Source organism: Onychostoma macrolepis, chromosome 02 (assembly GCF_012432095.1).
Source record: "Onychostoma macrolepis isolate SWU-2019 chromosome 02, ASM1243209v1, whole genome shotgun sequence".
Classification (NCBI taxonomy): Eukaryota; Metazoa; Chordata; class Actinopteri; order Cypriniformes; family Cyprinidae; genus Onychostoma; species Onychostoma macrolepis.
The window spans coordinates 6,002,977-6,024,066 of NC_081156.1; the positions used below are offsets into that span (position 1 = coordinate 6,002,977).

General features: G+C 35.7%; 1 protein-coding gene across 1 annotated transcript in view; it reads right to left on the bottom strand.

The window, feature by feature from the left end:
- kmt2cb (lysine (K)-specific methyltransferase 2Cb) overlaps positions 1–16,750 on the bottom strand; it is a 130,796-nt gene extending 114,046 nt beyond the window's left edge. Inside the window, 3 exon segments of the mRNA XM_058760987.1 lie at positions 230–318; positions 12,512–12,694; positions 16,731–16,750. Of these exon segments, the coding sequence (XP_058616970.1) occupies positions 230–318; positions 12,512–12,693 (271 nt within the window). The 5' untranslated portion in view covers position 12,694; positions 16,731–16,750.
- Between the last annotated feature and the right edge of the window lie 4,340 nt (positions 16,751–21,090).

The window sequence follows — 21,090 nt, forward strand, 5'->3', positions numbered from 1 at the left end:
AAATCAATTCTGGGCTCCACATTGTGATTTTGTTTATCATTGGAACTGCCTCAGAGGAGAGGCAGCCTCGCTCTCTGACTCTTGAGGAAGGGGGATGTGACGGCTGAAAAGAAAAGACTGACACAGGAAACCCGGAGCGCTGGGAAAAGACGTTTAAACAGGGTATATGTGGGGGAGGAGAGAAGAAAAGAGTGGGAAAGCAAGGCAAGGAAAAGAGGGCTGCAGCTACCTGTCTCCTGTGTGCTTCCTGTTTCTGCGGTCTCCATTCCATCTGTGCTGTCTTCATCCTCCACCAGAGCTTTTCCTCGCCCCCGATTCCTGAGAAAGAGACATTCATTAGCATGCTTGCTTGAGGGAAGACTGGTTGATTGTGAATTAGTTAAATACAGTCCCAGCTGTCGCTGAGTGTCCGCTGCCCCGGGCGAGGGTGGGGCGGCCCTGTGAAAACTGTGTGTTTGTGTGTGGGCACGTTTGTTTACGTGCACTGAGGGGGAAGTAACGGGTGCGAGACCTCTCATTAAAGCTGGTGCTCAATGGACGAGCTTCATGAAGATGTCATTTCCGCATTTACTCAGAAGCCCTGAGGGCGGATACACAACCCTGCTCTCAAACCTAGATTACACACTCAACCGGGTTTCATCTTCTTGGTGACTCATTCTCACGAGCTGCGTCCAGTCGGATCAGGTTTGGTCCGTGCATGGCATATGTGAGCATTTAAGCGGTGCGCTACATCCTGTGGTTTGTGTGAGCTGTAATCGCACAATAATTAGCCTTTTTGGAATAATTAAAAAACCTGAACATTTAAATACAATGAAATAAACTTTTATGGTTTTAAAGCTTTGCTGGATACATGCATCTTGAAAGGAAAATAGCAGTCCAACCAGAACAGCAGAAAATGGTCTATATGACAGGTGATTGGAGGGAATGAAAAATAAGAGGGATTCGAGACATTGAGTGAGAACTTGGGCATTTCCATTTCCACCACAGAATAAAAAATATAACATTTAAAGCGCAATTGTGAGGAATAAAGTCACTTCGCAAGATGCTGAAAAAAAAAGAAAAAAAAAAAAGCTTCTAACATTTACTATGCTAATTTGCAGCTCAAGTAACATTTACTATTGTTACCAATATTGAAAATAGTCATGCTGCTTCATATCTTTGTGGATTTTTTATAGGGCTCTTTGATGATGATAAATAGAAAGTAAAAATAAAAAATAAATAAATGCATTTTTTTTCTGAAATACAATTATTTGTAACAATGTAAAAGTTTTCTATGTAAGCTCATTTCCACCTCATAAATGGAAAAAAAATAAATAAAATGACTTTTTCTCACAATTTGAACTTTGTTTCTTGCACTTCTGAATTCTGAGTTATATCTCACAAATGTAACTTTTCTCTAATTCTGTTTTTTTTTTTTTTTAATAAAAAAGTAGTATTTGCAACATTTCACAATTCTGACTTGTCTCGAAATTGCAAGAAAAAAGTCTGACTTGTGAGATAAAAAGTGACAATTACCTTTTTTTTAATTTTTAATTTGTGTTTTAATTATTTTTTTTTTAATATTTATCATCATCATCATCATCATCATTATTATTTGTATTATTATTACATGGGGGCAACAGGTTTCCAAAGTCTTCACTGTCACTTTTGCTCATTTTAATGCATACTTGCTGAAAAAATTATTTAAAAGAATCTTACTGATTCAAAACTTTTGAACAGTAATGTACCTTTCATTTAATTATTTATTCATTTTTTTCACTCTAAGGTGAAAACAAGCTTCCATAAAATTGTGCACAATAAGACCTAGAACATATATTAACTAAGTAAACAAATTTAATTTTAACCAGCATCAAGACTTCCTCAGCCAAAATGCTTCACCAGCTACAGAAATCAGCCTGGACCAATTCAAAGATTCCTGCTGGCGTTTTCTTGGTGTGCAGAACCAGCACTCATGTTAATACACACAAAGGTTATTATTTCTCAATGTCTGACTGACCGGGAATCTTTTCGGAAGAGTTGATGCTAGGAGAACTTGAGCACAACCAACCCTACCACTATTTTTACTGTTTTCCGTGTCATTTGAAGAGCTCATTGTTCCCTATTTTATGATGTCACTGACTCATGCAGTAAAACCCACCTTTGTTTTCAGAAAGAACAGATAGAAATGCAAATCTCATTACCTTTACTGATGCCAATAAAGTATTCTCTTTTTTCCATCACCCTTTCAATAAACTGTGTCATGATAGGCAGCCAGACACAGGAGTTTGCCCTCAGAAAGAACGCGGTCTGAAGCTGTTGCCATGGTGCTTCGTGACGCTCCAGTCTTTCAGAACAAGCAGTACTCAAGAACACAGTATCTAATGGACAATATGAACATACTACAACATACTAATGCAGCCCATAGGAAGGGAGCCTCTGTAAATAGCGGTTCCGCATCATTAACAGTGACTAAGATATCTGGGTGGTCCAACACACTCTCATGGCAATTCATAACAGTTTCAGAGCTTTTTTGGGTGATTTTGCATGATTTCATTTGTACAATCTGCTTAAAGTCCACTGATGGTTAGGTTTAGGGGTGGGAAAAAAATCCTGTTATATACTAAATTGGCCACTTTGTAAAACAGGTTTTCTCATGAGATTGGGTCGGTGGTGTAGTGCCTCACAGTCGGCCATTGTTTCAACATCATCTACAACAGAACAATGGCTGAAATGTGAAGTTGGTTATATATTTATAACACAGATAGAGCGCCATTCAATACACAGAGCCGTAGTTCACTGACAAGCTACGCAATATAGCTTGTCAGTGAACTACGGCTCTGTGTATTAAATGGCGCTCTATTTGAAAACAGGTGATGGAGATTTAGCGCTAATCACGGACCCGGCTTTACTGACGAGATGCGCATGAATATCGTGTTCGATATATCGCCCAGCCCTAATTTAAATAATACATTTTACATGAGGAATTCTTACAGTGGTAACCTAAATTGATAAATTTCTTTGGCTTAAATCAGACACCAAAGGGATATTTTTCAGGCTTACTGAGCCAACACACATACACAGTTAACAGAGTTGTTTTTAACCGTTTATCCTGAGAGTTATGGCTTCTCCTATTGATTTTTTTTTTTGGTTAATGGACCATCTCCTACTTTTATAATGTACAGTAGAATAAAGATTTTCAAAAGCTTCACATACTTAGTGATGTTTGTTACTAACAGTTTTTTAAGATTTATTTCTGAACGTTTGCCTTTTGGATAGTACAGTGACAGACTAGCAACTAGTGTGAGAAAAAATTATTTTGCATAAATAAAATGTGTATTACAGTATTGGGAATCTAATGAGAATTACTATTTAGATTCATTAAAAAAAAAAAAAAAAATTTTTTTATTTAATTTTAATTTGTATTTAAATGTGATTTTATTGTGTTTATTTTGAGGTGATACAACCTGCACATGTTTACATGATATTCCTCTAAATATATGATAACTCTACAATAAAAATCAGTCATTAAAATGAATATCAAGTCTTTCAAATGTGCACTTTCATGTCCTGTTATTAGACTTTAAGTATGCTACCACAAAATTTACTGCAGACTAATAGGGAAGAAAAGTCATCTATAATCTACTTATTAAAATAAGTCAGGTTAATTATTTAAATCCCATAATGATGATAGTATTTATTCAGATCATTAAAACACATGCAATGTGTGCAGAACAACATGACAGCTGTATGAAAAAGATCTACAATACCAAAAGATCAGGGCCTGTATGTATAAAACTTCTCAGAAATGCTTAAGTCTTAAACTTTTACTTAAGTGTGAAAAAATTCTTTTCTAAGAGTAGAAGACTTTTATAAAGAAGCTAAAAGCAACTTTCAGTAAAGTCTAAGACTGATTCTTAAGTGTTGACTGAGGCGACACTTAAGTGTTGTGAACTAAGGACTACAATGATGTCAACACAAAATGGCTGACCTCAACCTCTGAATCAGCCAATAGTGAGCCTGCTCATGTGAAGTCACAGCAGCACAACACCAATCATTTAATTAAGACAATGAAATATTTTAATATTTAAATGTACTTTTTTTTTTTTAAATGCTTTGCATTGTGCAAAATTATCACAAATTATTACTGATGCTTTATTTTCTATTGGTATGTCTCCTTGTTTTCAGTTGGAGCAATGATGTGAACATGAGTTCCATCAATGGCTCCAACTACTTGAAAGCCCACAATCCTCATAAAAGTGGCTTGTTTTTGCAATATGGTTTGGTGGTCAGTTGGAAAGTCAATAAACTGCCATATAGTAGTGGCAAAAAGTGATGTCCGGCTAGGAAATTTGACATCTTTACCTTAAATTTTTTTTTAAAAGTGCAAGATTTTGTGAGCATATTGCATAGTTGCTTAGAGTCAATTGTTTTATGTGTGATAATAATGCAATGAAACATGCCGAATTGTGCGGTCATAATTTTTGGCCATGTTGTCATACAATTATTTATGAACATGCAAAAACAAGACGACAAATGAAATGTTAATAACTTGTTGTAGTCAATGTGCCAATGTTGCATTTAGTGACTTCCTCACCCCTTTAGAGACTTTTTTTCAAAAGCCTAGCAGCAAAATCAATTTCTTGGACAAACCTCATCTACATTCTGAGACTCTCCCATGACGTCAAAGGCGAGTTTACTGATCTAAATAAATATAAATATAGATCAGTGAACTCACCTTTATGAAGTCATCTAGCAACATTAAGTGACCAGTTTTAGCTACTTTCAATTGAAAGCAGTTGGCAACACTGGTCAGTGTTTTTTGTCCTTTGTATTTTAATGGTTTAAGTGAAATGTGGGGTCATAAAAAAAAAAAAAATAATAATAATAATAATAAAAACAATTAAAAAATAAATAAAATCCACACATCACTTTTGACCACTGTTGTGTTTGGTGGGGTTAGTGCCACAATATGCAAGACCCTGCTTACAGTGTCATCACCGGTGCATTACTGCATTTTTCCAATTTTCCAGCCAAAAAAATGTAAGTACCACTATCATTTCTGCAGTTAGAGCATTCACTTGTTGAGTGGAAGAGGTTATTAAATTTCTTACTTTGTCAGTTACAAAAAAACAACAACAAAAAAAGACTTTTTAATCTTGACATCGTTTTATCAACTCCATATTATCATACAAGTCCAATATATCATTTTCGCTGGAAAGTGTTTGTCTCCTCCTCTTTGCTGCCATCTTGTTACTCCTAACTAGGTTAGGAGACCTCTCCAGCTCTCTTAAATAATTTAGGAGCTGAGACCTAGTCTTAACATTTAGGAACCTTTATGAATCACTCTTATTCTTAAGTCTAGGAATAAGAGTAAAATTACGTCATTCTTAAAATTTTGACACACTTAAGACTAAAATTTTACTCTGAGCAGCTTTATACATACGGCCCCAGAAAGGAAAGAATTCTAATCGCTAACACCAGGAGTATGGTTGGGAATCGAAAATTAATTCCAATTTCAGAATCGGATACTTAAGGACAGGAATCAGATACATGTGTGCGCATCAGTGGTAAAAAGGGGCTGTTAAAAATGTGTCTTTGAATCATTCATTTAAGAGATTTATTCAAAAACACTGATTCATCCAGTAAAGTAAATATTGTCTTCTCAATGACGATTCTAACGTCTGTATAAGTTCATGAAAGAAGAGAATGTTGTTTGCTGGTTTTACAGCTGCAAAGGCGGCAATAATACAAAACTGGTAATACAAAAATTCTGGATTCATAGCCTCCTTAAAATAGTGACTTGTGAATGTACAACAGCATGAATTAACAAGGCTAAACCTAGTACCACTGATGCATGGCAATGTTTTTCTTCCAACATTTTGGACAATATAAAGGAATGACCATATCAAGTTGTTTTTTTTCCTCTCTCTCTCTCTCTCTTCTTTCAGATTGTAAAATTATTGATAATATGTCTGTTGCTCCCCCCTCCCTGTTGTTTGTTTGAATGGATGTTATTTTGTTCATCTAAAGACAATAAAAAGTGGATCACAAAAAAAAAAAAAAGAGAAACAAGTAAATCTTCAGCGAGTCATTGATTCATTCTATTCATAAATTCCATGAGATTTTTAGTTGTCTATTATATTTTCTTCAGAATTGTGAGAAAACTACAACCTCCATTTGTTTAGTTTTTTTAAAGTCAATTTATCTAGAATTGTGCAACTCTTTTCTGCACACAAACAAATTGAGTCCAGTTTTTATGTAGCCTGCTGTTCATGGTATCATGCAACAATTAAATGTTTTGCAAAAAGAGACACAGAATAAATATGTTTGATATCTAAATGTTTGACTTTTGAAATTCAAAAGATACCCAACCTTAACTAGGAGTTTTGCAATAAACATTCGACAGATACATAGTCAATTTAGTTACTCAAAGATACATCTTTCCGGCATTTAGGCTTCTCCAGTCCACCACAAATTAGGTATAAACTGTGACCAGTTAATGGCTTTATTGCACTGACCAAAAAAAACCTCTAGTTCAAACTCATGCGTGTGAAATTAGTTTGACACTTCCTTTCGGTCATGTTGCTTAATTTGTTGTGGTCATGAACTTACAGAGCTCTGGAATTTTTCACATTTTGTATGATGCTGACCTCAGAATACTTCTTCTGTTTCCTATAGCCCCATCAAAAGGTTGTGTGATGTAAAATTTGATTCTTATGGATGTTTTTCTAAACCAAATGACACGAGGCTGTGAATCATGGCTTCTAAAGGCCTGTTCACAACAACACGAATGCTCTGGGCATGTGACCAAAAGCACAAATCCTACTGGCTGCCCAGTTTTCTTCGCAGTGTGATGAAAATCCACTCCATAAAAAATCCAAATCTCATTCTCAATCCAAACATATTCCCAATCCTATAACATACACATATTGCGCAGTCCTATTGTCTGCAACACTAATAAAACAGTCCTAAGACCCATTCTTGGTCACGATCCCCCAACTGAGAACAAACACACATCCATCTTCAGCCAAACATCCATTTCTACACATCCGGCCCATAAATGCGCAGTAAAGATCCATGGCTGTGAGAATCCCGCGGGGGGCTCTTCTTGTCTGATCTATGTATCACTTCATCAGGGTGATAATTGTCAGGCATTCAAATTAAAGTCTCACAGTTTGAAGACGGAGGAGGTACGGCAAGCAGAGTTGAAAGGGAAGCCTGCCCCTCTCTGGGGCTGGAGTGAGGAGGGAGTGTGAGGGATGGATGGGTAATTACCAGTGCCACTGGAGAGAGAAATCGCAGTCTGTCCCATGCCAAAAATGACTCCTCCCTGCAAATGACTTCCTATACCAGACAGTTAACAAGGCTGAACGCTGACAAAGGGGCGGAGGGATTTCACCCGAGAGGTTACAGACACACATGGAGCAAAATCTTCAGAACCGCAGACCACATGTCTGGGTTTAAGGAGCTAGTTGAAATTAGCAGCTGAAATTAGTTTTTTCTTTTTCTTTTTAATATATCCAGTGGTGAATATATTAACACATACACCAACATAAATAAAATATAGGCTCACAGTGCAGCCCTCAAAAACTAATTAATTGTCATTTTAAACCTTTATCAATCTTTGCCATTATCCTTCAATCCACTGGGTTTTACCCATTTGTTGGCAAGGCATTTTAAATCATTTAAAATATAATAAAATTTTGTATGATCCATTTTTTTTTTTTACAATGTATTTTAATAAGTACAAGTCACATGTATGTTGTTGAATTTTTACATAAATATAACACTGCATGACAACAGAACATTATTATTTCACTCATATTTTGACATTTTATTTTCACAAAAGTTATTTGAAGCATTGAAGCAGACACTTGAGTTACATTTAATATGCTTTCTATGTACATAAAATGACTTTTTTTTGGCTTTGATGCAGACACGTCGTCTAGGCCAAATCAAAATACATCGAATATTAGCATACAACCAAATAAATAAATTAATTAATTATAATAATAACAAATCAACTTTACTGAACTAAAATAAACATATGCACAGTTATATAAAATACTTAATCAATATTATCTAAAAATTAACCAAAAAGAAAAACCCAGAAATGTTGTATTATTCACATTTGTCAAGCTATCAGTAAATGACATATTTTTGTTAATCAACCAAGCAGGCAAACCTATCAGTTTATACTGATAATCTCAAAAGAGCTGACTTGAAAAATGTACTTAAACATTACAAAATGCAAGTAAAAATTGGCATTGCAGAATTACATGCCAGTACATCATCTCTTAACCAAATGAATTGTAACAATAATGTATTTTATTCAAAAAACCAAGGCATATATGGAATATTACTCGCATTAAGCCACCAAAATATAAATAGGAAGAACAAAATGACAATGTGTTTACATTTTTATGCCACTGACTCATTTCATATATGATGCTGTGTGAGAGACAAAATGACAATGAGATATCTGTTTATGACAATATAATAATCAATCAAAATAATTCCATTATCATAAGGACAGACATGACAAATTAAATATTTATTAGCTGTAATATGGCCAGCCATTTGCATGAGCCTATACGAGTAAGTAAACAAAGCATATCACCACTGGAGCCTGAGCTCAATGTGTCTAGTTCAAATGACACTTGTCAGGGGACAAAGGCGTTTGTAAGCTGAGCACCAAGGTAGCCAGTAACATATCCCTTTGTGATTTCCAGAGGAAATCATTTAGTACACATATAACACAAACATGCTAATTTAGCACACCCCTGTGCCACACAATGAAGCTAATACTGCTCCGACAGGTCATTAATCCATCATTCAATGCACTTCAGGATCGATTTGTTTGATCCATGTACCTTTAGAGCAAACCTTCAGCTATTCAAATGGGTCGGATGGAGGCACCACAGAAATGAACCATGTTAACGCCCAAACCCAAGACGACTCTATAGTAGACAAGAGGATTAAATATGCATCACGATTCCCAGACAGCCAAACATCAACTCTGTCTGGATGAGGAAACATGAAAATGTCCTACTTATGAATGGTCTTTACGAATGTAAACGAACAAATGGAACAATATTTGAATAGCTTTCCCATAGCTGCTAGCAACACCACAGTCATGGGTTTGATTCCCAAGGAATGCATGAACTGATCGAATCTGCTTTGAACGCACTAATGCAACGTAAGTTGCTTCGGATAAAAGCATCTGCTAAACGCATTCATTTTAAAATGGTATTAATTTAAAGCCAACATTAAAAATGCCATTCGCAAACCAATTTACTTCCATAATGGGATTGAGTGAAACAGTATTCAATGAGAAAAAAATCTGAAGAATATGACATCATGACAATTCTAAGAACTGATTTAAATGACTTTAAATACTAAACCTTGGTCTCATTCAAGAATAACATCATAGCCTCACACTTATGATGTCATCTAGCCTCCACCTGCAACTGCCAGTCATGTGTCACTACGTAATGCTGACGTTGTTTGTTTTAAAACCCTGTGTTGGCTCTGCACAGCATTAAATGTCATAGGTAAAATAAAAATCGTCATGCAGTACACACATTTGAAGTTTGTGCATATATACACATAGGCACTGGTCTATGTGTTTGCAAAACGAAAAGAGGAGAACACAGTAATGCATGGTCCATTTAGGCGTGCTCGGCACCCAACCCCCAAGCCCAGAGACCTATAACTTATCCCCACGATCCCACCATACAGAGAGAGAGACAGAGGGAAAAAAACTGTTTTAGAAAGTAGAGCCAATGCAGGATTACAGTATAAAATCTGGAGTGGAGTTTTATGGAATGGATTTTTAAACGTGATGCAAACAGACCCAATGGTTTCCTTCAAAAACATGGGACCGAATTCAATCAAACCCTTAGAGATCCACTAAACTGACTAAAGCAAGCAACAAAAGGGACCGTAAAACAATAAACTAAAGAATTCCTTTTGGTCGCCAAGGCAAGCAGCACTATTGCTATTATTAACAATTAAGGATTTCAACCAACATATAATACTGAATATTAAATGTGTAATCTTTCCCGCACTGTTTGTGATACAGACTTGGATGACACCTCAAACCATGTGGCTTGTTGAGGAGAGGAATACCATTATTTTTCTAAGCGTTGGCGGATGATAAGATGGGTGAAAAAACCTCCAGACTTACACTGAATGGAATCTCATACTTGGGTTTGGAACTGTTGTCATGGACTATAACACTGTGAAGAAACAGGCTCATATTACCTTAGCAACCGCATAGCAACCACCACACAACGCCCTAGCATCATGGTTAATTTCATAATGACTTTGATTTTTGTTGGAAATTTAAACCAAATGTAATTTTTATTTTTATTATATATACACATAAACATATATATATATATATATATATATATATATACACATACATATAATTAAATTTGGTTTTCAAAAAAATTATATACATTTATTTATTTTTACTTTTTTGCATTATAATGTCTATTAAGTATTAAAATAAATACTTCACAAAGGTCAGGTTTTCTTCTTGTAAACAATAAGAATTTATGACATTCAGGTCACAGATATGATTTTCTGTAAAAACACTTTGAAGCAATATGTTATATGTTGCATATGCACAATGCAAAATGCAAAAAACCCCCCCCAAAAATTATAAATTATAAACCTGAATTTACAAATACTTTAATTTAACCATTTAATTTATTTATTTAATTTTTACAAATAATGTAATAATTGTACAAGAGTTGTAGTAATATGTAATTTGGTGTCCCTTTGTACCACTAAATGTAAACTTTTAGCAATTGTTTTTGAAAGTGTAGTAATTTCAACTGTTTTACTTAAGTACAAGAGCACATTAATAGTTTTAGATATTTGAAAGGTAAGTAGTAGGTACTCTTTGGTGGTTCTTCTTATGAAGAATATGGATTTTGTGAGATCTATTAATGAAAAGCACCTTGCACTAGACCGTTCCTAGTTGCAGACACTGCATCACACCTTACACACACATAGTAAGCTCCTAAGCTGGCAGAAGGCACCTGCGCTTTTCACTTCAAAGACTCCTATATAATTAATCCCCTCAGGAAAAATGCCAAGTGCCTCCTCTCCATTTAGATGGTTATCCAAGTCGAGAAAGATGCACATACTCTTCTCAAATGCAGATGTGAAACAGAGGAAGTCCGCCAGGATTACCGTTCAATAACTGCTCCTGTACATTCAATGGCTTCTGGTGCGCCTGAAGTCCCTCCCTGGATTATACTGCCAGTCAGGTAAACTCTAAGCAGGTGCTTCTCGTTAGAGGAACTAATGTGTTCTATGGGTAAATAGCCTAAAGGCTCAGAGGGGTTAATTGAACGCACCGTCATTCAAAGCTGCCTGTCAGAGAGACATATCAGAGCCGGTGAGGCTAAACTGGTCAAATGCATGACTTGTCGCATAGGAGGAAAGCTAATCATTAGTCCATGGATCAAATTTTTGCACAATGTCAGCACTGGATATCAGCGGCGCATCATTTATACTGTTCTCGGTATAAATCAACAAAGATGGAAAGTGTCCTTACTGCAACCTTTTTCACTTTCTTTTTGCGATGTGCTGCACTGCTAACCCTTCCACGTTATTTTTAGCACACATCTGAAATATTATTTTATATGCATTCAACATGCAATATTGAAAATTTGGCTAATACTGATTAGTGAATTTTTTTGTTTATAATAAAAAATTAAAAAAATACTAAAAACTAAAATCAATTTAAAGGCCACAAGTGAATTTAGGTATCACAACAGCATGAAAAATGGGTATTCATTTTAAGATTTGCTGAAGATTGCATTTAAGATGAACTTTAAGTCAGCATTAGTTGACAGCAAAGGCCACGTAAATGTAAAAATAAAATAAAAAATAATTCTAATAAAATTAAATATCAACATTTCCATTTAAAAGCAACTTGCTCTGCTGCCGAAACAGCTTCATCAGCAATCTCTTGCCTTTCAAACCCTTGCTTTATTCCGGTACACAACACCCCCTTTTTCTTAAAATATGACGTTGACTTTGACCAATGGCAATTTGTGATGTTTCTGTTCTGACCTACTCATTTAAATAACCTCTTCTTTTTTAAAGTTTATAAAAAAGATGTTGGAACAAATAATAAAATATAAGATGTTGGAACAAATAATAAAATTATAAACAAAACTCTTTTGGAATTCAAAAACAACCCACCAATAGACAGCAATGGACCTCCATTTCAAAATAAAATAGGACACAAAGTTGCTGAAGTCTAACCACAAACTCACAACCAGCTGGTTTGTGGTTGGTGAACATTTTGAGGTGACACTGACATCAACATTGACAGCCTTAAGTTTACTTTGCATCCAGTATAGACACAGAGTTTGACCAACAGGATGAATTTCATAAGATCATACTATTCTTCACTTTTAAGACAATAATCCTCATTTTCTGAAGACATTTAGACTTCCAATTTAGATTAATAATGACAGCAATTCAGAAGTTTAATTGAACTTACTTCTTTCTCTGTCTGGGCACAGCTGGAAGCGGTGTTGCCGTGGATAATGCGTCCTTACGAGGGCGGCCCCGGGGCCGCTTATCTGTGGGGGCCGGACTTCCCGTGGGAGTGGCCCCAGAGCTGCTAGGAGGTGGCGAGGGTCCTTTGTCAGAGGGGTCCAGACTTTTCTCCTCTGATGACATTCTGTGAGAAAAATTATGTACAAGTAATATATTAGAAAACATATATAATTGTATGTTACAATGTAGACTGATATCACAAAATGCTACATTTCCAGGAAAGCTTTCAATACAGCAAGTTTTTCCAGCTTTGCAGCAGCTTTACACCTTTAAAGCACAACATTCTCCAACCAGTGAGGTTTTAATTCTGATTTTATTAAACACTGGTGATGCCAGAGGAGAAAATAATCCCTGAGTTTAATACTCAAACAATATTTTAATAAGCTTGTATGATTTGCTCATAATAAGGGGGTCCAACTCAAAACTGAACCACCATGAAAATTAGTCAAAACAAGTGTTAGCACACCTTATTAATTCCAATAAAAACAATTCTCACAATGCTGTTTTGTTATTGGTTGCATTAGATATCGGAGCAAAAAAAGCAACAGACTTTGGCTACACATTTTTCCTCTCAATTTCAATGGGAAAAAATATATTATATAAAAAAAAATTTGTTATTATCAGTTATGTGATTTTCAAAGAGGAAGTTTAGCTCTTGAAATAACGGGTTATCTATCTATCATTTTTGACATATTAGCACAGCATGAAGTGCATGTGCCTCCATGCTCCAATATAGACTAAATGCAACACAAATGCAAATGTAGGTGACAGACCAAGTTTCGGTCATGTTTTTGTATTCTTTCTGAATGTTGTGCATATTGTTTGTCGCTGCTCTGCCGGATCCCCAGTGCTGACCCTTGCGCCTGCTCTGCGTGGTGCTTCTGCCAACCTGTCCACTCAGCTGACAAGGCATACTGCCAACGGGATGCTGTCTTTTCCGGGAACTACGTGGGATCCCTCCCTGGGCTGCTCTCATTGTATCCTGCCTTGAGTAAACAATTAGACCTCACATGGTTGAGTCAAGCCTTCAATGAGGCTGTGTGCATTGCTATTAGTGCGTACGTACACATTGTCTGTGGTAGCCGTTTAAAGACCTCATGAAATGGCTTGGCGAATGCATTTTTCTTTCGTGTTGATTTCCTACTGAAACAGGAAGCTGAGGGAGGATAAATCGAAGAAACTGTCTCCTATTTTTTTTTTTAAACAGTCAGTAGGCTTTAGTTTTCATCACAGCCGAGATGCATGATTTGCTACGTGCTATTGCTAGTAAAAAGATGCACAGGCGCTGTGCAGACTGATTGGCATATGACATCAAAATACGGCAAGAGTGATTGGAGAGCAGACGGTACTTCAATGTCCGATCGGCCTGAGCAGCACTGATGAATCTCAAACAAACCTAAAGGTGATATTGGGGCATGGACATTATCATTCTAGAGAGCATTTGATTGGATAAACATTTGTATATGCCCTTAAGTGCAGGATGACTCATCAATATTCTCAGTTCTTTTTTTCAGAAGAAAAAAAAAAAAAAAAAGGCTTATTTTGTCAACCAAGAGTAAATGAAACATGAACTAAAAGTCGCCAAAACTCCAATTCTGATTTCATGAGGTCTTTAACAGAGAATAAAATATCAGCATATTGACCAGAAGTATAAAGACAATGGTTTAAAGGTGTCTTTTAAAACTGGCCATAGCAATCATCAACCCATAGTTAACATCTGCATCATCCTTGCAAGCGCAAAGGATTTCCAAACCTCTCAAGAAGTATTACAAAGTCATTAAAAAGACTAAATAACAAGTTACATTTAATAAAAGGTTAAAGGTTACAAAAGGATACAGGCCTTTGGATCTTTCCCTCTCTTCACTCAATTAAACAGCAGTACAGAATGATGCCACTTCACAATTATTAGTCTTTGGATTCATTTTACAACACAATTTGAAAATGTTGTATCTCTTCATGCAATTTAAAGTTTTCACTTAAGTTCTGACAGATGTAAGGACATTAGGTTTTTCTAACTCACAACATAGTAGCAGCACCAGCTAATGCATTCACATGGACATTATATTTGTGTTTTAAATGCATTAATGTTTATTTGAGAATATTTGCTGTCTACATTTCATACTGTTGCCATTTTGCACCTGAATTTCACACTGGATTCAATAACAAGCTACAAACTCTATATGTAGTAACATCTAACCAAAATGGTTAAGTAACAAGTTATTTACTATAATACTCAATTCAACTTGATTACGTTAACTTATACCAACAATAGTAATTCTATGGGTAAGCTCAATCAAAAGAAGACAATAAATAAATTTACAATGAAGACCATTAAAGACTTATCTATCCATGTGTGTTAATTGGATCTCTAATGTCTCTATCTACTCAATGACGAAGGAACATTCAACCAGCCTTGTATACAGGACTTCTTTTGAAGTTAACTAGAGAGTGGGTCAATCAAATGCATGAATACTTCTGAACACTGTCCTTGCAATGCATACCTCACACAAAATGATGTACTGGAAATGATTTGATATCACAACACATGCAGGAACCAGAAGGACAGCCTTAGTGAAACAACAGAAGCACACAAAGCAAGTGCTTCTTCACATGAGGGGGCATGTCCAGCTTTTTGCCTTTGTTCAGTTGTCTCCAGAGCTTTGTTTCAGAGCCTTACGTACGCAGGGTGCCAATAATACCATCAAATACTCCAACGTTTTCCATACTTAATACTTTTTATAAAACGGAAAAACCAAGCACAAGCCGGCTACTTTGAAGGAGAGAGACGTATTTGAACTCTTTAGGGAGTCCATAGGCTAAACCTACCTGCACGCCAAGTATCGCTGCTGTCCAAAGACTCAACATTTATGATGATAATCGCGTTCAAAGTGATGTCAACTTAGATGAGATGGTGTTAGAGTGGAAATATGACTGTAAATGCGCAAGAAAGGCTATAAGTGGATACAGTAGAGGCCTTGCAGCCCGGCTGATTAACTTGGAAACATTACTCAAGCCTGGAGTCGCCTATCCAAGCGGGAATCATATAACGGCCCATTAAAGGCAGTGGACAGTAAAGATGCAGGGCGTCTTTAAGCGTATTTTGACGGTTTTATAGCAAATAAGGAGGTTAGCGAGAATATAAGATGAAGAAAAGCTGCACACTCGGTCGAAATGAAGTGTTCGCTTGCAGAAAGGCGACAGGAACGACAAAAGCGCTCGCAAACGATAACAAGAAACACACACAACACACTCATCGATCGATATTTACTTACCTCTTCGACCCTAGCAATTTTTATTTATTTCCTTCATGACAAGAACCGTCATATACGTGACATACAGTACTTTTGTTATGTGTTTGAGGCGCTGGGGGGGTTGGGGAGGAATACACCACTATTCCTCAGGAAAATAAGCCAGCGTGACAAAGCGATATCTTCTGCGATACTGTACACGTATTCCAGTAAAATCCACTTTTAGATCCAGAAAACCTACGATGTTTAATCCATAGGCAGAAAGCAGCCGCTTTCCTTCGGTTTGAACGGATCACTTTTCTTTATTCCGCTTCATCCCACATCGCCAAATCCTCGCGGGTTACATCCCTCATCCGAAAACAAGCCATACCGACCGCTATCTGAGCCCCTGACAGGAGCCGAGCCCGGGCCACATTCGGGAAAATACAGCCAAAAAGATCCTCAAATGAGGGAAAACCGAAAGCAGATTTCGCTTTCAAGCTTTCAATCCTGACGATTTCGATCAGCTCGAGGAGCAAGCTGCAATTTCGAGCAATACTTTATTAACGCTAAACACATCGAGATGATCTCCTTGCCTGGGTATTCACAATTTGTACACGCAAAAAAAACGGTAATTCGACGCGACCGTAGAGCGGAGATTGACGTAAAACGTTACATTTCTGCATTAGTACAAATATTAAAGTTGTAGCTCTGACTCCATGGTAGCCATATTTGAGTGTAACCGAATCACGCCCCGCGAGCGACACCATGCTAAATAGTGCCACAACATTAAGCACGGCACTCAGAGGAACGACGCCCTCTCACATAGAAAAGCATGCCGTTATCCTTCATAATAACACAAGAACGTATTTTTAAATCACATATTGGCGGTTTTACAAACGCCAGTGCAAAATAAAAATAATATAAACTGACCCTGCGGAGTGATACGTTGGAGCGCTCAGCAGGTGAGGCGACTTTTTTTTCCACGCACAGAATTTCTGCAAAACGCGGAACGGATTCTTGTATAAGAACCGATCGACCGGACTTCGGTCTCCATCCAGGCCATGAGGTCATGTGGTCGTGTTCCCAGACTTAGGATGTAATTGGTGGGTTTTTTTTTTAAAGAACATTATGAAAATGTGTTTTACACGATGCATTTCTTTTGAATACCATTCTGGTTGCATCTTGGCCTACTACAGATCAGTTTAGATATTACAATATAGTTTCATTATTGGCTTCCACAGATGTGGATCAAATAAAATAGGCTTGTTTTAGTTTTATCTGCTCAGGGCAAGTTGTCACAAGTGCTGTTCTGTACAGGTTGTCAGCGATGGCTTTGCATGTTGAATTTAAAAACTTTATAAATTAGAATAGGTTTTTAATGATGTTCTAATTTTACTTCTGTTGGCTCCTGTTGTTTCATATTGTTTTGATTTTCATGGCTGTTTTACTATTTACATTTAGCACAAAAGCTGAAACATTTTAAAATGTTCACATTATTGTTTGGCAATAACAGTGAACATGTTGATAAGCCAAGACAAGTATGTTGACTTTAAAAAAACAAAAACAAACCTATCATGAGAAATACTCACTTGAGTAAAAGTATGACAACAAGCCCTACGTAATTCTAAATCTTCTAAATCCTTCATCACTTAAATTGAGATTATAATAATTTAATTTTAAAGCACAGCCGCCACAAAATCATACTTTATCACCTCTTTCTACTTTGTGATCTTCTGAGCGTCAATACAGATGTAAAATCATAACAGGAAATACAAGAAATATTCAGATGTGACCCCCTTTGTAATCATTAACATTTTCATAAGTAACTAATTTAATTACACATTTTGTCTCAGTAACTGTAACGGACTACAGTTACTTTTATTTTGTAATTAAATTACGTAACACTGTTACATGTAATATGTAAATTCATTTAAAAAATGTATCTTACAGACACTTGAAATAAAACAGAAAAGTATAAGCTATATATCTTATATGAAGCTAAGTTGAACTGAAATATTTTGTAAAATATGTTGATATGTTTTTTTGCAGTTATTACTAACTTGCTTGGCTAGGGGGCAGTGTGACACTTCGTACCATTTCTTCAGAGTATGATAGACACACACACACACACACACACACTGCCCTGAACTATTAATCTGTTAAAAGAAGTTGTATAAACAAAGTTGTGATCTGGAACAAAGGTTTTAAATTAGTATATGTCTTTAAAAAAGGGGAAACACTTCTTTAGACAAATTTAATGCAGGGAAAAGGCATCCAAATACATTCATTTGCTGTAGCCCTATATATATATATATATATATATGTGTGTGATTTTCTTAATGCTATTGTGGCACTATGCTTGACTGTATGTCATCAGTCTGCCACAATGAAATCTGGATGTTACATCAAATGTTTAATAAAGAAGACAGGGACTGTATCTAAATGGCAGAGGTTACAAATCAATTGTGGCTACAGACAATCGAGGGCTCATAGCCATATTTTATACATGAAACTGCATTCACGACTCACTTTACTCTGTATTGTACACTGAATACTTGACTGTATTCTAAATGAAACATATGTGACCCTGGAGCACAAAACCAGTCTTAAGTCTGTGGGGTATATTTATAGCAATAGCCAAAAATACACTGTATGGGTCAAAATTATCGATTTTTCTTTTATGCCAAATTTTTTTTAAATTTCTTACCGTAAATATATCAATACTTAATTTTTGATTAGTAATATGCATTGCTAAGAACTCATTTGGACAACTTTAAAGGCGATTTTCATCAATATTTAGATTTTTTTGCACCCTCAGATTCCAGATTTTCAAATAGTTGTATCTCAGCCAAATATTGTCAGATCCTAACAACCCATACATCAATGGAAAGCTTATTTATTCAGCTTTCAGCTTTTTCTTCACCACTTTTTTTTCAGCTTTTCATGATGTATAAATCTCAATTTCAAAAAATTGACACTTAAGACTGGTTTTGTGGTCCAGGGTCACATATTAAAAATCCATCTGGTAAAGCTTATTTTTCAAATGTTTGCTATTACTGCTATAACCGCAAGCACATATCAATCAGCATTAAAATTCTCTGAAGGAATTTCTTTTTTGAAACTAAGTTATTTTGAGAAAAGTTTTAGCTTTTAGGTTTTTTTTTTTTTTGTCTAAAACTAAAGTTAAAAAAATCGCCCAAACTGTTTGGTTACCAACATTCTTCTAAATATCCTTTGTGTTCAACAAAAGAAAGTACAGGAAGTCATATATGTTTGGAAAGACATAAGGATAAGTAAATGATGACCATTTAAATTTTTGAGTGAACTATCATTTTAACTGCTGGCAGGATTTTAGAAAAGCTGTATTATATAGAGAACGACAGTAGCCAATAACAACAGCTGTTCGGTTGACATTAACAGCCCATGCAGTCTAGATGAGCTGAAAAGGAAAGGTTTTGTAGATGCAAAATTATGAAAAAAGTCCTTCTGGATTGGAATAATGCAAACTGACGAATTGCTCACATAACAAAGGGTTTGGAATTGGATAGGATGCAGTAGTATACGATTTTAATCTAACCCTGTCAATATAAAGAAAGAGAGAGAGCTTTGATCAGCAGTTTAAATAACATTGTCTTTATTTCTAACCATTTCTCCATTTGTGTGTAGCAAATCCAATCTATTTATTTATCTATTTATCCAGTTCTAATTTTACACAGACACACCAGCATTTATTTGATTGGTATATTCTGCAGTGGCCGAAGTTGGTGACATATGAAAGGACTTCTTTTTTTTTAATAGCCAATGTATTGTTTGATATCACACACTTTCCCACTTGCTAGTCAGAGGGCATGTGGTACTGGAGGAGAATTCTCATTATAGAACATTTTATTAAAAAAACTTTTGTATAAGTGTATGCATGCAAGACAAGTCATCAATATTCTTGGTCCGTTTTCTACACACAAATCTACAAACACACCTTCAGCTTTTGTGGGCAAAAGAGAGGAAAGAGAAGATCAGTCCAGTGAGAGAGACACTGTGACAGGATGCAGTTCAAACAAGATGTTTTAATGCTTTTTGAGGAATATAGAGTCCATGTTTCCTGTGTCAGTGAAATAAGTAAAGCACATTTTTGCATTAATCTACGTCTGTCTGCTGTCTTCATGCAAGTAGTAAAAGCAATTTGCCAAACCAATTGCAGTATAGACTGATATAAATATACATTAAATAATGTAGACCAAGACAATATGAAATATCTTAGATTAAAAAACATGTATGGAAAGGCATCAGCACATTACAAACATAATCTCACAAGCTCACAGTCTTAACAATGTTGGAATTTAAGGTTAAGTCCATAAAAGCTGGGAAAAGTTGTTATATATATATATATATATATATATATAAGTACAGCAGGTTTTCATCATTTGCATTCACTACACATTTTGAAAAAAAAGTTTGTTCTTATGCATAATACTAGTAAAAGATTACCTCTGTTTTGTATCTTCACATTTATGCACAAATACTACCATATACAGCCATGGCCAAAAATATCGGCACCCATGGTAAATATGACCAAAGAAGGCTGTGAAAATTAATCTGCATTGTTAATCCTTTTGATCTTTTATTTTAAAAAATCAAACCTTTCATTGGATAATAAGAATTTAAAATGGGGGGAAATATCATTATGAAATAAATGTTTTTTTCTCAAATACACGTTGGACACAATTATTGGCACCCCAAGAAATTCTTATAAGTAAAATATCTCTGAAGTATATTCCCATTCATATTCACAATTTTGAGCACTCCAGGCTGATTATGAACATGAAATTATCCAGCCATGGCTTCCTGTTTCACAGAAATATAAATAGGAGGGAAAACTAAGCCCAAATGCCCTTAATCATCCATCACAATGAGAAAAACCAAAGAATATATTTCTGATGTGCAGCAAAAGATAATTGAGCTTCACAAATTAGTGAAGTGCCATTTTCAAAAATCATCTAAAGACACATCTTTTTCGCCAGCACCTGACCAACTAATACTAACACTAATACTAACACTTACCTATTATGTCTATCTAGTTAAAAAAATAAAAAAAAACTAACTAAGTCTACTGTGCTAGACTAACTGAGACTTGTCATGGCACTTGTATACTGCTGCACTCTCGATGGTCTGATTGCTTCTATTGTTCTCATTTGTACATCGCTTTGGATAAAAGCGTCTGCTAAATGATTAAATGTAAATGTAAGTGGCTTTAAGAAAAGAGCTAGAGCAGTGAAAATTCCCATTTCCACCA